Here is an 18,459-nt window from a genome sequence, read left to right on the forward strand (position 1 = left end):
CTGTAGAACCACGTTACTCGTAGACGCCATAAATAGCCGGTGGAAACAGCGCAAATGAATGTTTCTCTAGACAGTTGGGTGTTGTTGATGGAGGAGTGTGGTCTGGGCGTGTGTGTATATAGTGTGTATATGTTTTGTCTCAAGAAGGTGCAGCTCTTGTAATGATTCTACCCTATTGTTTTGGTGCTGATGTCATGTGGCGTCTCTTTAATTGATTCTGTTAATGAGGGTGTTGAGAGAGGGTTGGGTGAGCTGTGGATGGGAAGTGTAAATGCCCTAAAGTCATTTTGACATGGAATAGGTCAGTCAAGGAAGCCTTGCTGCCAGCCTCAATCTGAACTGTTTAAAACTTAAGTGGAACTAACCGCCAATGAGGGCAAGCCATCCCATGACACCATTGTCCAATGACTTTGTACATCCTTCTGCATTCTACTCGATTTTATATTAGGGCTGTCAATCGATAAACATTTTAATATTGTTAATTAAATGAGATGTCGATTAATTAATCACAATTAATCACTTATAACAATGTTTGCTGAGAAAGGCCCCCCAAGTACTCTCCTGTGAATTCAGGTGTACTGTAATTCAACTCCATTGGTGAAGCAGACTCCCTCTCTGTCTTCAAAAAATGACTAAAGACTCAGCTTTTTCATGAGCACTTGACCACACACTCACATATCTAAAATCTTGTTGCACTCTAATCTCTTGTCTTGGCTAGTACTTTTCTAATGCATTTGAAACTTTGTAATGCAGCACTTTTTGTGTTACGGTCTCCTTAAGATGAATCGCTTGTGTTGTATTTTTCCTCAGTTTGTAAATCGCTTTGGATAAATGCGTCTGCTTAATGAATAAATGTAATTGTAAGGAAAGAAGCCCAAGTTCGTATGTTATGGATGAAAATAAAATTGACCCTATTTTCCTAATACGAATACCTGGTCTTATTGTGAATAATATTTTATCGTGCACATTATTCCAAATGAAAATATGTATACAAATTCATAATCTTCACAATGCAATAATTTGCTCTGCCTTTAAAACAATTTAGCTGTTTCGGCTAGCACGAGGGCATACTTCACTTTTCTGATTGCTGTTCCGTGTCCGTTTTTTTTTTTTTTTTTTTTTTTTTAAATGTCACCTGAGTATCTGGACAAACTGACAGCTAGAATGTCAAGGACCTGCAAAGCTGTCATTGCTGTATGTGGAGGATTTTTTGATGAGAACACTTTGAAGTAGTTTAAGAAGTTCTGAACATTTTTTTTCAAATTGTAATAGTAATATTTCACGTTATTAATATCCTGAATATACATTGTGATCAGCTGAATGCCACTTAAACATTTCTTTCCATAAGAGCAAAATCGGTACATTATTCCAAACTTTTGGATGCCTGTGTGTGTGTATGCATGTATGCATGTATGCATGTATGCATGTATGCATGTATGTATGTATGTATGTATGTATGTATGTATGTATATTATTATTATTATTATTATTATTATTATTATTATTTATAAAAATATTGTGAACATATTGTGAAAAATATTGTGACTGGTAGGGAATGCATGGATGAAGAAGGTTAGTTTCCAAAGAGATGTTACCCTTCACAACTGTTGAAAAGCCATATTTCAAAAAGTTGAACACCACAATTTTAATTGTGCTTATTTTTTTTCCAGTTTTTAGTTCAAATAAAAAATAAAGTTCAGAGTTTGAAATCAAGCTGCGTTGCGTTATTATGTAGGCTATTGCTTAACGAAAATTACCCCATAGTACCACCTAGCGTCCAACCAGCAGTAATACTGGTGTTAGTCGGTTTGAACTTGAACACCGCACCAGTGTGAAAATTATGATACCGTTGCAAGTCTAGTGAGCAGCCATATTAAAAATGTTGTCTTGGAACTTCCGGTCTTGCGGTTGCTATTTAGATATCTATGGTGTTGATGTCAAAGTGTAATTAGCTAGCAAAATGAACTTACAGGTTATAGAATTGCCAAAAGTTATCATGAGTATTTTAAAGTTCTCAAGGGATGTCATAAAAACTGAAAGTAGAGGGTAGAGATTTTAAAACAAGAGTAATTCATTCATAAATCCATTAGATCCTCTAGCTCTCACGCTGTGGAGGTACTGATCTGCCTCTGTGCTCATGAATCTACAAGAGGCAACACAGAGTCATTAAAAGTATATCTGAAATACACCTCTGGCCATCTTCTCATATCATTCACCCATTATAGTCAAGGTGAGCAGATTTTTTTGAGTATTAAACGGGACGGGGTGCCACTATAAATATACACATGTACATGTGAAAGTCTACATTTTGATTTATATTCTGTTTACAACTATTTTAATCACATTTAAACCTTTTAAATATGTGGGGTGACAAATTAATTTTAAAAAGACAAATGTAATTTCCTTTGTCATGAAATTGCATGTAAAATAATACGAGCTGTCACGGTTTTCGAAATTTCATTTCAACTACACATTTTAACACGTATTATTTAGCAGTTAAAACCTAATAATTAAGCAGAATTACACATATGAGCATTACACTGCATGAGTGTCGGGAAAAACGAACATTCACAGTGACAGCAAAACGCCTCACTAGCATTTTCCAACCTGCTCTCATAGTGAAAACGTGACTCTATATACATTTTTGCAGAACTTGTTATACGTGTCTCCAGGTACAATTCCCTGCAGTTTCAAGGTGAAATCAACACTAGAGGCGCTACAACAACTGTGTTTTATTCACTTTCACTCAAATCATGACTTTAATGGCTGATAATGACTTTATAAATGCGTATTTTTCTCTCGTATTTTTCTCAGAACCTGCTATATTACGATATCGACACAATTTTACTCTAACACATCTTTTGAAAAACGATACATTTTAATGCTTTTATTACAGACACCTTCATATTTATTACATATACACTTATTCTAACATGGATAGCTTACACGGTAGCTCACCTGATAGGATGTTGGACTTAGAGTTGGAGGGCCGCGGTTCAAGTCCTGCCATTATCTCAAGCTGACACGTGACATTACGAGTCATAGAAGTGGCAGGAAATGATGTAGTTGCTTCAGAAAATGTGATTTTTCATTTCGCTTCTGCATTTTAAAACACTTATGGTTAGATTTAGGCATTGATGATGTAAGGATGTCTTTTTTAACATTTCATTTATATTTTAAAACACTATTGGTTAGGTTCAGGCAAAAGTTTTAGGTTAGGGAGGGATGTTTTAAAAATTTTTTACATCTAAAATTCACCTTAAAACCGCATCTGAATACGGCACCATTTTACTCTCTTTTGGCGCCCCCAGCTGGACATTTCACTGGAAAACTGCAGCCAAACATGATATACAGCACGTAAATTTTGAAATACAAAAAATGTTGTCAAGTTCACGTAAATTTCATATTTGAAATTTCAGTTGCATATTTGGCCTTTATTTTTTTTAATCCCTCCAACCACCTGTCATATTGAGACCACTTTTCACAATCCAGTCAATTCCCAATGGATTGAATCAAGTCCCATCCTAATTATTATTATTTTTGTTGAATATCCTGTTTCACTTGGAAATACGTCATTTATGGTCATAAAATGAGTTGTGAACGCTGTTGCATGTTGACTTAAAAGCTCAGCATCTACACCTTGTGTTTCTGCAAATAGCCATACAGGTCTGTCTCTCTGCAATTGGATTTGTCACTGTGCCTCTCATAATTGTGTAAACAATCTTTTTTTTTCTTCATAAAACGGAGTTTTCACAAGCATGCGTTGACTGCCGTCTCAAGCTGTTAATTAATGCAGAGATTTATTCACCTCTGCTTTAGTCGCCATGTTGAAGTTTCATAAAGAAAGAACAAAGAACATGTTTCGTAAATAAGTTATTCATTAATTTATACTCTTACTCTTCTAATACTAATTACAAACTAGAAAAGCAGCTCTGTATTAATGTGTGGCTCTAACGACTACTCTATTCCCTAGAGAAAATGTGTCATGCAATCAGTTTTTGCAATTCTTAATGCGTAGACAAATGTAACTTAACAGCAAAAATGGCAGACAAAAGCAAATCTTCGAGGGCAACAAACCCTGTCCTGCGCTCACTGCCACTCAAATCCCAGACCCAGGGTTGGTGCTTAATTAGTGTTATTAACCTTCACCAAACTGGGCTGATTTTATTTTGCCATGGTGACAGCTTCAGCTCTATATCTCTGTTCACCGGCATGAGGTATTTTAATTGGCTCGAGCTCTGCGATCCACTCAGCCCTGACAACGCGCGGAGACGGACGTTCACCACAGTGAGCGACATGTAAATGGCCTTTCTATGTATCCTTCAGTACAGCGAGGACACTGTAAGCTTCCCCGAGCTGCGCACCACAGTGATGTGACAACCGAGCAATCATTAACAATTTTGATGGCTGCGGCATACACAGGCCCATCTCCTGGATTGATGTGAAGAAAAGCACACAGCCATCTTTTGTATTTGCTCTCAGTCACCGTCGAGAGCTCAGGCCTAATTTGTTCCTTCTTATCGTCTTCTCTGCAAAGTCAGCAGACTTTATCATTATATCATACGTACACATACACTTCATTGTGCTTATTCATTTCTCTTTATGTTGTTGAAGGGTAGTAGACTCTACGAAAAGAGACTAGGTGCGTTATGGCCAGTTGTTATTGAATGTCTGGTATTTTTATTTAACAGAAATGAAGGAATCTTTGGATTGCATTAATGGTTGGTTGGTATTGGTTATTTTGTAGTTGATGCTGATAGAATATCTAGAGAGCAGGGTGGTCCATGGATGAAATAATGCTGATTTATATAAAATATTTGAATGATGGCAAATAGGATGCACGCAAAACTACTGAATTCAGAATGGCTTAATTTAATATATTTTAACACTAGCATCAGGAATCGCAATGAATGCCCCAACAGTTGTTGCCAAATAATAATAACATATCATATTTCAACAGGTCAGATATAACAAATTGGAGATTAATGTAATGCAATTTTTGCAAAATGGATGTTTACACAGACTTTTTAGAGATTAAATGCTGTCCAATAATTGGTCCTAGTGCAGTATTTTAAATAAAAATTCTAAGCAAACAAAAAAATGTGCTAACATGTTTTATTTATTCCCTTTTTTTTTTTTTTAAAGAAAATAAAACTCGTTAAGTGTAGACCTATCTTTAACCCTCCTATTGTCTCCTGTTGCACAGACTACAAACTGCATCATTTTTTGTAACAAAACCAAATGTTTTGACTATGTCAAGACAGTCAAAACAAACGAAGTAAAAAGGAAAATGTATTTTTGGATATAATTAAGAGAAATATCTATTAAAAACAAATTGTTCCTTCCATTGTCTTAATGGAACAATGTTGACCCATATGGGAAAAACTTTATGGATGATATGCATAGGGATAGAACGATGCCATTTTTTCCTCTTCCGATACCTGAACTATCAGTATCGGCCGATACCGTTCCCGATCCGATACCAGTGTTGTTGTTGTTTTTTTGTTTTTTTTTTTGGATTGTCTCTCCCGATTTGGAATGCCCAATTCCCAATGTGCTTTTTTTAAGTCCTAGTGGTCGCGTAGTGATTCGCCTCAGTCTGAGTGGCGGACGACGAATACCAGTTGCCTCTGCCTGTGAGGCCATCAACCCGCGCCTTGTTGAGCACATTGCCACGGAGACATAGCTCGTGTGGAGCCTTCATGCCATCCACCGTGGCAACCACGCTCAACTCACCACGCGCCCCACCGAGAACGAACCACATTATAGTGACCACGAGGAGGATACCCCATGTGACTCTACCCTCCCCAGCAACTGGGCCAATTTGGTTGCTTAGGAGACCTGGCTGGAGTCACTCAGCCCACCCTGGGATTCGAACTAGCGAGCTAGCGAACTCCAGGGGTGGTAGCCAGCGTCTTTACCACTGAGCTCTTAATGAGTTTAGAACATCTATAATTCACTGTGTGGAACTGATTGGGAGTAGTCTTTGTGTAAAGAAACAAAAACCTCTAACAATACATTATTTCATTATAAATTAGGGGGGAAAAAAACAATTACATAAGAGCATGTGCAAAACTTTATTGTTAACTAGTCTGTTGGATGCAGCTGCAAAAATTCCAGTAATTCCAGTGAAAGTCTTCAGTAGAAAAGAATCCAGTTCTCTTTACACATTTTAACTTGTATATGGACTTTTAAATAGTTTCAGATCTCCCTCTCTCTCTGTTATTTATTTATTTATTTCATTTTTATTTTTATTAGTATAGCAATCCACTTTCATTGTCATTTCTAGTAATATAATAATAATAATTTTACTATATATTAGTGATACATTTTAGTTGTAATTTTTTAAGACTTTTATTTTGAAAGTCCGGCGTTGAGCGCACCAGAAAGTCTGTGTTTGAGTGTTTGTTTGTAGGCTAATTCACAGTAGTGTAATACACTCCTCATTCAACATCTGTTAAAATGCTTGTCCGGTGCCGTTCTCAATGCATGTTATAGGCAGACCGAACTATTGATCATCTACATCTGAGATGGAGTTTGTGTGGAGCGACCACATATTGCACATCACGAGCCTCTGCGCATGTTTATGTGTGTGTGTGTCGACAGAGCGGCGCTCATTCAGTAAAGCGCGCTGCCAGAGACTACTTAGTAGGGATGGGCGATACCACTTATTTTCTTTTCAATCCGATACCAATCATTTCAAATCCAATATCGTCGATACCAATACCGATACTTCTATTAAATAGATTTTTTGTGATTTCTTGGGATAAAATGGGTCATTTAAAATATTATTTTTAGTCCTAATTCAAGTTGTTTTTTTTTTTTACATTTGTGAGCTTAAACAGAAAATTAGTAAACTTCTGTTTGTTTATCCTTACAAAAATGAACCATGGTTTCACTACAGTAACTATAGTTTAACCATGGGATTTAGTTAAACCATAGTTACCACACAATAAACCATGGTTACTACTACAGTATTACTGTAGTAAAACCATGGTTTCAGCCCCCCAAAAAACCCCATGGTTACTACAATATTACTTTAGTAAAACCATAGTTAACTATTTTTTTTAATTACTTAACAACAATTACACACAATTATAAGAAATGTCACCTTTAGATATGTTGTTATTTTAGTGTGAATTTACTCCAGAAGCTGTGGTGTAGTAGTGTCTGAAGAGGTGGGCGTACTGTGAAATTATGAAAGACCCCCCATAAAAAAAATTACAAAAAACACATGCACCCGATCTCTTAAATTCATTTACACACACATATTTATATATATATATATATATATACAGTACATATGTAAAAAGTTTAAGAAATGTATTTATTTTTTCAACAAAAAAAAAAGATTTGTAATTATAGTCTCAAATTAACTTACAAAATGTATATCAGAGAAAGTTTCTTGCTGGCATGGTGTACAGGACACTACTAAGAACAATGGTATGGTAACTTGATGTTAAATATGTATTTAAATTAATAGGTGTCATTAATGGTCCTTTTATTAGGCTACTATAAAAATTGTTAATACTTTATTATTACTCAAACAAATTCATAAAACGCAATAAACTGATAAGCATTGTAGCTAATATGAGTGTAGTAATGTTCATGTTAACACGTTGTCTTTTATTACCATATATAGTACATAAGAATTGATAGTTATTTGTTTTATTTGTGTACTATTATGTGCTTTTCTGTGTATCGTGAAAGTGTTTTCCTGCTTAGAAATATAACTTGAAATGATTTGATATCACGAGGCACCACCGACAGCAGTAAAAGGCAAAAAAAGAAAAAAAAAAGCAACTAGCAGGGGTGCAATAACATGCAGTATTTTCACAAAGTTTAATTGCATAAGTTAAATTTAAATGTATATGCATATGTTTACGTTTAGCAGGGAAATAGATTTACAGTGCAAATTATGGTTACTCCTTGTGCATTAGACGCTGGAAATGTCCCCCCCTTACTGAAATGGAAAAGATGATTGGTTAGCAAACATCCAGTTAAGTCTGAAATGAACGTTCTGATTGGTGGTCTTGCTTGTGCCATCAGTTGAGCTCCCACCTCCCGCAGCTCTGTGCACTTTTAGAGAGAATCTCTGTTTACTTAAATAACCCTGACCCACATATATATGGGTGCTGTGCATGCTGACTGTATATTAAACGCAGCCTTTTCCAATTCACAAAGCATTTGGATGACTGTAAGAGCCTGAATAAAATGCACGAGTTATATGGACTACTTTAATGGTGATTTGAAGGTTATTTATGTCATTCTTTGAGCTTGACAGTAACGTCAATGACCAACATGCGGTATCGGATTTGGATCGGGCTCGTCGGACCGATACCATATCTGGGTATAAACGTCAGTATCGGTCCCGATACTGGTACAGGTATCGGATTGATGTCATTCCTAGTTATGCAGCTTTAAATAGTTTTTTTTGTACATCTATGAATCAAAATTGACCTTCAGTATTTCAAATTTTGCTCCTACCACCTGCTTCATTGGGTATTGCATCTTTCTCACAAATTGCTAAAATGGGGTTTGTGCACACAAACACGTCCACACACCCAAACACACACAGAGTATTTTTGTTTTTACAGTTTTGAAGAGCTAATATGTAGTAAATAAGTTTACTAACAGTATTTCATATAAAAGGGTACAATGGAGCTAAAAGCACCCCAATGGTAAAAGACCATTGAGTGTTATTTTCTCTAAAAACATTAAATGGCAGAAATAACTATTACAGCACCTTCCTAAACCCCTGTAACAATGCAACAAACTGTTTGACATTAGTGGGAAGGAATGAACAAATCTTCGAGGGCAACAAACCCTGTCCTGCGCTCACTGCCACTCAAATCCCAGACCCAGGTTTGGTGCTTAATTAGTGTTATTAACCTTCACCAAACCGGGCTGATTTTATTTTGCCGTTGTGACAGCTTCAGCTCTATATCTCTGTTCACTGGCATGAGACATTTTAATTGGCTCTAGTTCTGCGATCCACTCAGTAGATTCAAAAGAACCGGCTCATGAGAGTCATTTGTTCGGGAATTGGACTACACTGGTTGTGCTGTGTGTTTCGCACTATAGATTCAAAAGAACCAGCTCGTGAGAGTCATTAGTTTGGGAATTGGACTACACTGGTTGCGCTGTGTGTTTTGTGCTATAGATTCAAAAGAACCGGCTCAAGAGAGTCATTCTTTCGGGAATTGGTTTACACTGGTTGCGCTGTGTGTTTCGCGCTATGTATTCAAAAGAACCGGCTCATGAGAGTCATTTGTTCGGGAATTGGACTACACTGGTCGTGCTGTATGGTTTCGCGCTATAGATTCAAAAGAACGGGCTCATGAGAGTCATTCGTTTGGGAATTGGACTACACTGGTCGCGCTATAGATTCAAAAGAACCGGCTCATGAGATTCATTAGTTTGGGAATTGGACTACACTGGTCACGCTGTGTGTTTCGCGCTATGTATTCAGAAGAACGGGCTCATGAGAGTCATTAGTTTGGGAATTGGACTACACTGGTCACGCTGTGTGTTTCGCGCTATGTATTCAGAAGAACGGGCTCATGAGAGTCATTAGTTTGGGAATTGGACTACACTGGTCACGCTGTGTGTTTCGCGCTGTAGATTCATAAGAACCGGCTCATAAGTGTAATTCGTTCAGGAATTTAGACTACACTAGTCACGCTGTGTGTTTCGCGCTGTAGATTCAAAAGAATTGGCTCATGAGAGTCATTCGTTTGGGAATTGGACTTCACTGGTCGCGCTGTGTGTTTCACGCTGTAGATTCAAAAGAAACTGACCATAAGAGTATTTTGTTTGTTTTGCACTATAGATTCACAAGAAACTGCTCATAAGAGTCAAGTAATTCGGTAATCGGACTACACTGGTTGCGCTTTGAGTTTTGCACTGTAGGTTCATAAGAACTGGCTCATAAGAGTTATTCATTTGGTAATACTACTAAAAGGGTCGTGATAATTGTTTCACACTGTAGATTCAAAATATGCGTTATCAATGAACAAGGGTGTCGGTAGATTTTGGAACTGAGATTAGGTGGAATAGAAATGGTTATCGGCAGATGCCAGTGTCTCATAATTGCCAAATATCGGCCTAATGCCTGGCCAATACATCAGTATATCTTTCCTTGCCATTGGAGAACATGCTAATGATTATAATATATAAGTAGTGGAACTGGTCTTACAGCTGGCACAGGTTGACCTGTCAATCACCTCCCGTCTAAAACCATAATTGTGGGTGTACTGTTGCATTCTTAACATGTCGTATTTAGTTACAAGGATTTAAGAAAAATCCTTTGCTTTATTATTTTGTTCAACATTTTGCCGATATTTGCTCTAACACTGGATTTGTATGGTCTAACAAGATGAATTGGCTATAAATAACCACTTGTAGCCCATTCGACTTGCAATCAAATTTTTAACAATTGAGTTGTACTTTTCAATTTGAAGGGCCTCCAGTGCATGGCTCTTTGACAGGTCTCATTAACACAGTTGGTGTCATGTTCTTATTGGATCAGGTTTCTTGGATGAGGTGACGCTAGCTGGCCGTTTCCGCGGCAGCGTGTGATTGTAAAAAGCGCTGCTCTGGACCCTAATTCTATTACCAGATTCACACGTTCGCCCTCACTGGAGCCGGAGGAATGAGATTATTTGACTGAAAGGGAGGGGGTTGTTCTTGTGTTTAACAGGGGATGGTTGATGTATCTTACTGTGTTTTGTTTGTTTGACAGGGGTGTAAGGGACTGAGCTGCTGTCACGATGGACGCCCAATCACAAGGCCAGCAGCCGCCAGTGCCAGTGTTTCAGCCACAGGTACGATAGCCGTCTGTCAGACTGTCCTCTGCTCTTTTCTTTTCCTCCATAACACTTTATTTCATTCTGTATCACACGTAAACACAAAGGTGAGTAAATTATGACAGAATTTTCATTTTTGGATGAACTATGCCTTTAAAGCCCAGCCTAACTTTTGTGATTTCATTATAAAGTCATTTTCATTAGTTTTTTCAGTCTACAACCCTAACTTACAACCTGCTTGCTTAGCAGCAAGTAGCACGAGCCTGCTGCCCTCATCCGCATCTGCCCCTGTCTGTCAATCCACCCGCAGAGAGACAGGTGGCGGTCTGCTCTGGCTGTCTCTCTGCTGTGCTGGGTGAGAGGTGATAATGAGATTCTGCTCTCTGCAAAAGCAGCGTTTCCTGCTCACAGGAGCCATCATGTGTTTCTCCACCATAGTGCCGGAGACAGGTGTTGAAAATCTGCTGCTTTTAGCAGCCTTTTGCTCTGTCTTCCCCCCCCCCCCCCCCTTAATCGCTCTTTTGTCATGCTTCTTCTTCACACCTCTGGACTAATTTCCACCAATCATGTGACTCCATTATTGTAAAAAGTCTTGTGGTAACCGTTGCATTAAAATGTTCAAATATTTATGTTTAGTACAACATTGGCATGAGTCATATTTTACAACGTTTTATCAGGGTTTTCACTGTGATGGACAGTCGGTTCTTTTATGAAGTTTACCTCACCCAAAAATGTAAATTCTGCCATAATTTACTCATCCTCATGTTGTTTCAAATAGAATGTCAGTCTCAGTCACCATTCACTTTCAGTGCATCTTTTTTCCAAACAATAATGATAAATGGTGAAATTATGCCTTATGAGTTCCATTAAAGGATGAAAGTCACACAGGTTTGGAAAAACACAAGGTTGAGTAAATGATGCCTGAATTTTCATTTTTGGGTTGTATCTCTGACAACTTGGGCTGAATAATGCATTAATGAATCAGTTTGAATTGAATGATTTTTTAAAATCCTTATCCCGTGACCACAAACAATGGAAATTCTTTGGTCCAAAAGTGTGGAAACCCTGTTTTATACATTTTCCGAGTAAAGCTTGGAGGTACAGCTGAGAACTTCAGACCTGCTATCATAAATAAAATATACAAGACATTTGACGTTAGTAAGAACATAACACCCCAAGGTAGGTTTAGCAATGGAATACACCATGACAGCTTAAGAGGATGACTTTTACAAGGCTGAAGGATTACTCTCAACAAGTATCCAAGTTCGACTCTTATTCCCTCTGAAAAAAAAGCAACAAAAAATGCGTAGAATTTGAATTGTATATGCAATCAGGAAACGCCTTTTCGCCGGTGATCTCATATCTTTAAGTCCCTGGGTTTTGATGGATATGCATAGGAGATGCCGGATGAGTTGGTAAGGGGTGCATATTTGATGGAGCATTTGCTCTCTGAGCTAGTGGGAGGGCGAGATCTTAAGATCCGATTTTAATCGTCACGGCAGATTTTTTTCGACAGAGCAAAATCCCTCTGTAAATCAAGGAGAGCTTTAAATACTGCAACGGATTGAAGAAAAGCACAAGTACTAGCAGGGTGAAGGAGGTATTAATATTGCATGGGCTGGGCCTGGAGAGAGACATTGATGAAAAGGATGCGAACAGAATCCCCTGCCTTGTTCCCCCCCACCACGAAGATCCCCCTCCAGCGCCCACCAACCAACACCACTCTCCCACATCTTCAGTGCTTAGGTTGTCCTTTCCCTTGTAGCCTCTGGAAGTGTTGTGCTGTCAGCTCACACCTAGTCTCCACACTGCTGCTGCCCTGTCCTCCGTCATTCTCCTCCTCCTCCTCCTCTCCTTCTATCTCGTGTCCGCTGTCATCGGGCTGCATGTCTACATTTCTCTTTTTACACTTGTGTCACTAGTGGCCAACCCTCCATACTTTGCTGTTGCTCCTGTGATGTGTTGTCCCTTTGAGTCATTACCCAGCATGCTATGCTGCTTCTTTCATCCACTCTGACCTGTCCCTCTATTGTGTGGCATTTTTTTAACGCATACGCCATGCATCATTTGCATCACATGCATCAAGATTAATAAAAAAATTTAAAAAATAAAAAATTTATAAAAACGTTTTGTAACGAATGCTTATATTTACCCAGCCCAGTGGATGCCATATCTTACAAATCTTACAAAGCTAAAGGATGACTCTCAACAATTTTCGCAGTGACCAATTCGCAGTTTCGCTGATGACATCATATCTTGAGGTTTGATGGATATGCATAGGATATTTTGCCAAGACTAATAATTTTTTTTTTTAAAGGTGTAGTTCATCTCGGCCCATGCATTAGAGTGCAACTGTGTCCACCCACTTTTTCAGCCGTCTTTGTTCCGGAAGCTCTTTTTCCCATTCATTTTGTCCATTGGGATTTCATGAAAACCTTCATAAAAGGATTTCTAAGCCATGAACCAAACTAACCAGCTTGACCAGTTGAATCGCAACATTGCAGTCTTTGATTTGAAGAAAAGTATTTGAAAATCGCACAAAAAGACAAAGCTACGAATAGTAGTAAAGACTACGAAATAAAAACAATATCGACTTTTATTCGCATAGTATCATGATAGTGGAAGGTCGCTTCAGAGCTCTTTTGGTGCACTTTGTTGGCCATGATTCTTAGATTTGTGGATCTTTCTCTGCAGGATCATGGGTAGTTCATAGTGTAGTTCATCACCAAAAATTCCAAAGAACACGGACGTATGGCTTTAACAGAAGCATATACAATTGATTGACAACCTCAGAGCTCATGTTAGTTCCTCCTTTAAAGGTTTTTAAGTTATCGTTAAGAATCAACTTTAGGATTTTTATTAATTTTTTTTATTTTATTAAATGTTAACCTCAGGAACCTGTCTGTTGTGCTCCGTTCAAAGGATATTTGGTGGCTGACCAAAGATGATGACTTTTACAAGGCTGAAGGATTACTTTCAACAATTCAAAAACAAGAGTCAAGTTTGACTCTTATCAGTGTTTCCTGCACCGATTTTCAGCAGCGGCACCCTGCTGCTATGAAATCCCCAGCGTCACGGCAAAAGAATGATATTTAAGTTATGAGCTTACCGCTAGCATGTGCTGCAAAGTAATGCAAAACCACACGTCTTTCTCTCGCATTGTGATGATCAATCGAAATAAAATCAAAATCAAGATGTGATCTTGTGCAATTATAAAACCACAAAGGGCTGCAAATTATGAGTGGTTCTGTGCTCGTACCAGGAATTTCACACAAAGGAATAATAATAATATTAATAATAATAATAATTATTATTATTATTAATAAAATAGTAATAATAATATTCAGTATTATATTAAAATGATATAATATTCAAGTTGACTGGGTTGTTGGGGTTTCCTTCAGATACAAGAGCTGATTTCTGTAGAAAACACTCTCAGAAAACGCAAAACAAACGAAAAAAGAATACTTAGAATCAAAATGTCACGGATATGTTTTTTTGCTTATGATATTGTTAAGTCCCTGAGGTTTCATGGATATGCATAGGAGATGTTGTCATTTTGTCAAAGGCGAATGAAAAACCTTTATAAAGAAGCCCAATTCCAAGGGATATTTGGTAGCAACCTAACTAGTGCCTCCTACAGTGCATCTGTGTCCTCTCACCCCCCGTGTGTTATTTTTGTTTTCTTCGCTTCCCATGGAGCCAGAACGAACTCACACCCCTCCTGCAAGCTGCAATCTGTACAAACTGCGTCATGACGTTGTCGAGTGACCCCAGCGGTAGACGAGATCCGCGGCTGCTGTGGTTCATCTTATGTCAGCTCAGTGCTCTAAATTGTGTGACAGCGCAAAGCCACGTATGAGACAAGCTGTCAGTCAGGGCACCCCTGCTGCCCTTTGAAGGCGAGGCCAGGGGGCAGAAAGGTGCCGCAAATGGCCTGAGAAGTTTACATACACTGCCCACTGCTAAACAGATTACCTCTAATGAAGTGTCTGGAGCTCAAGCCACGTCATGCCTAATCCTGGCTGGCAGTGCGTCCCTTCGGCTGCCAAAAAAGCCGCCACCCTCTGGCCTCCTCCTGCCGCTATGCCGGCCGCCACAGTGCTGGGAGGTGCCCATCGTTAATCAGGCTGGACAGTGTGCGAGCTGACATGCAAATGTAGGTCATTGCATATGTAAATGTGTGATTAGTGAGCCGCATGCCAGAACACATTAGCTCGACTTTGCTCTCAGCATGCGTTTGTCATGCCGCTTTAGAGGCTTATGCTAACATTTGTCAAGCAACCATGCAGGGAGTGAAAGCAATGCCTCACCCCTGTGTGGACCATCCACCACTGACCAAACCTAGTACATCAACACAGTACATATACATATTTGTATATGTTCACCATATGTAATGCATCTATACCACTCTGTGGTTACATATAGCTATTTTTCCTTTCTTTTTATAATAACAACCATACCAAAATGAACTGTAGTGGTAGACGTTAAAAGAAGTTTCCATTTTTTTCTTGCTATTCATATAGCATGGAATTAAACAAATGCACTTATTTCAATTGATTTTTTTTAGATTTGACGCAGCTTATGTTGCCGGGAAACCAGGCATCTTAGATTAGGTTGATATTGTTAAATTTAGTCTAATCCAGCTTTCTCTCTTCACTGCAGTGGCAGAAAGAGAGAAATTCTGCTGCTGCACCAGATGTGTCCCTGGAAGTAGGGGCTGAGAGCGTGTTGTCACATGGAAAAACAAGCTAGCTCAGTGTGTTAATTGGATGGGGCAATTCTTTGGCTCACACCTATTTTTTTTCCCTTAAAGCTGTCAAGTTATTAAACAATGAAATTCTTAAATTGGTAGCCCCTTGATCTACATCCAGCCCTCCAGAATCTAGGCAAGTTACTGTGCTTCCACCATAGAGGTCTGCATGGGCCTTAAAATGAAACCCCGAGCCCGACCCGTACCCGAGATCATGTGGCCCGGCCCGAACGATCCCGTCAGATTTCGACCCGAACCCGAAATTGCATTTCTTCTCCTAGCAGGTACTGTTGCAATAGGCTGTATTTTATGTAAGCATATAGGCAAAATTCATAACAGTACTGAAACAGTAAATATACACAGTTTTAACAAGGCATGGCAGCCCCTCAGTACACTAGAGTAGAAGGGAAAAAAAGCATTGCCTTACAGTTTATTTGCTGAAACTTCACTTGGTGCAGAACAATCTGGAATAATATGAAACACTGCAACAGTCCCCTCTATGTAGCCTGTTTATTTTTTCATTAATTACAAACCCGAACCCAACCCGAAGTCTTACTTGAAAAACTGACCCGAACCCGGTCCTAAACCCTTCAGGTTTTCAGGTCCCGTCAGGCCCGGGTTGGGTTGCAGACCTCTATTCCATCCATATCATTTCTTCCTGAATTCAACCTCATTTATATCAGACAGTTTTACACAATAATGTTGATGGATTTGACAGATTGTCCTTATATGGTGCTATTGCAGGAAAGATAGTCCTCGATTCAGATTGAACTGTCATTAGTTGCTATAACTGAATATCTATATGGACGAACATTTCAGGTATTGTGCATGGCTATAAAAAAGGAGTGCATAAATGCCATTTTCATAGGAACCTAATGGAACTTTTTGCTATGCCTAGGAGTTGCACACTATGCATCCGGTCTGATTTCTTGCTGACTTTTACTATAAAATGCAAAGGAACTGAGTGGATCTACTACCTCACATGTTTTACAAGTGCACCATTGTGCCATTTCCCCTTTCCTTTACCATTTCTTCACAATGTAATTTGCCTTCAAGGCTTTCTCGTGGCCATCTTCAGGTAGACAAGGCATGTTACTATATGTTACATTTGGTTGCGAGAATGTTTGTGGGATTAAAGTTTACTTAGGAAAACCCTCTAAAGTTCAGCCTGCTAATTTATTTATTTATTTGCTCACACCATCTCTGAGGGACTACTTCCGGGGTTTAAGAATTTTTCATTTTAGAGCACAAGTGTCAAGGCGCCACACAAATTCTTGGGAAGAGCACTCGGGGCGGTTTGTCACTAACTGGTCCAGCATAAGTCACTTCAAAAGTAGGAATGTCACACTGGCCTGATTAGTCCAGACAGTATAAAGCAAAGATTAATATTGTGCTTTGGATCCAACATGGATGGTTAATGTTGATTCGTTCCCACGCTCTCTTGTCCTGACATATCGCCCTAATGACACCTATCACAAATGCCCCCGAGAGCTTTGCTCCTTCTGTTGGGCACATAAACATAAACAAACATGGCGGTGAGCCAGCAACGGTTGATCTGTGGGCACATTATTATTATTTTTTTTTTTCATTTTGAATTTAAGACAAATCATAGCTGTCTGTGTATTTTGTATATTTTTAAAATGTGTTTTGCGAAATGTGTATTTTGGTTTCTTGTTATTTATTGTGTTTACTTTTACTCTTTTTCAGAAAATCCAACAGGACATGGGCTATAATAATTTAGCCAATTTTAATATTGAAAAGAAGATTGGAAGGGGACAGTTCAGTGAAGTTTATCGAGCCACATACATGCTAGATAATACCCCAGTAGCTCTGAAAAAAGTACAGGTGAGAAACTTGTATTGTTCTTCAATAAGTGTTCAATAAATTCACTGTAGAAAAAACAAAAAAACAATACTTACAATATTTGATATAATATTTAAAACTATGTATTTGCTTTAAAATGGCTTAAAATTGTGATTTTTGATCAGAGGAACCAATGTTTTGTACTCATTTATTATAGCAGCAATATGATAAACAGATTCGAGAAAATTAATCTGACATCCAAAATTATATATATATATATATATATAAAAAAAAACATTTATGGGGTTTAAACCAGATAAACTATTAAAGTCCAGTATAGTATAGTCTTAAAGGAATATTCTGGGTTCAGTACAAGTTAAGTTGATGCTCATTGACCCCACCCATGGGTTTGACTTTACTTTGCTTAAATGAGTTCACATTTACTATATAGTGTGCTGTTCAAAATAGTTCATAATGTTGACAAATTACACATCTTTATCATTTGTCAACATTATTAACACTTTTTTGACTAGACTATATAATAAATGTGAACTAATTTAAGCAAAGTGACATCAGTTCTGGGGGGTGGGGGCATGCACATCAACAGGTTAAGCTCATTCGACAGCGTTTGTGGCATAATATTGATTACCACAAAATTTATTTTGACTCGTCCTTCCTTTTCATTAAAAAAAAAAAAAAAAGAAGCAAAAATCTTGGTTCCAGTGAGGCACTTACAATGGAAGTGAATGGGGCCAAATTTTGAACGTTAAAATACTCACTGTTTCAAAAGTATAGCCACAAGATGTAAAGGATATGAGTGTAAACATGATTTAGTAAAATCACTTACTAACCTTTTCTGTGTAATGTTATAGCCAATTTTACAACTTCGTTACCATGACGATGTAATGTCAACAAACCCTAAAATGACTGTAAAATGACAATTTAAACAACTTTACAGCTCAAATAATACACAAGTTTTAACAGAAGAATTAATGCATTGCCTGTATAAAATTAAGCTTCACATTTCCGTTGAAGCCCTCCAAAAACTGGCCACATTCACTTCCATTGTAAGTGCCTCACTGGAACCTCTATTTT

At 38.2% G+C, this 18,459-nt stretch overlaps 1 protein-coding gene across 11 annotated transcripts in view; it reads left to right on the forward strand.

The window, feature by feature from the left end:
* Window positions 1–18,459, forward strand: part of LOC127439309 (serine/threonine-protein kinase Nek7) — a 103,234-nt gene that overhangs the window by 35,455 nt on the left and 49,320 nt on the right. For all 11 annotated transcript variants that reach the window (XR_007896897.1, XR_007896896.1, XM_051695570.1 and 8 more), the window contains 2 exons: window positions 10,745–10,826; window positions 17,269–17,406. Coding sequence is in view for 9 of the 11 variants with exons in the window: in XM_051695570.1 (XP_051551530.1) it covers window positions 10,773–10,826; window positions 17,269–17,406 (192 nt within the window). In the remaining 2 variants the exon portion in view is untranslated. The remainder of the gene's footprint in view (window positions 1–10,744; window positions 10,827–17,268; window positions 17,407–18,459) is intronic.

Source organism: Myxocyprinus asiaticus, chromosome 50 (genome assembly GCF_019703515.2).
Source record: "Myxocyprinus asiaticus isolate MX2 ecotype Aquarium Trade chromosome 50, UBuf_Myxa_2, whole genome shotgun sequence".
In the NCBI taxonomy this organism is placed as follows: domain Eukaryota; kingdom Metazoa; phylum Chordata; class Actinopteri; order Cypriniformes; family Catostomidae; genus Myxocyprinus; species Myxocyprinus asiaticus.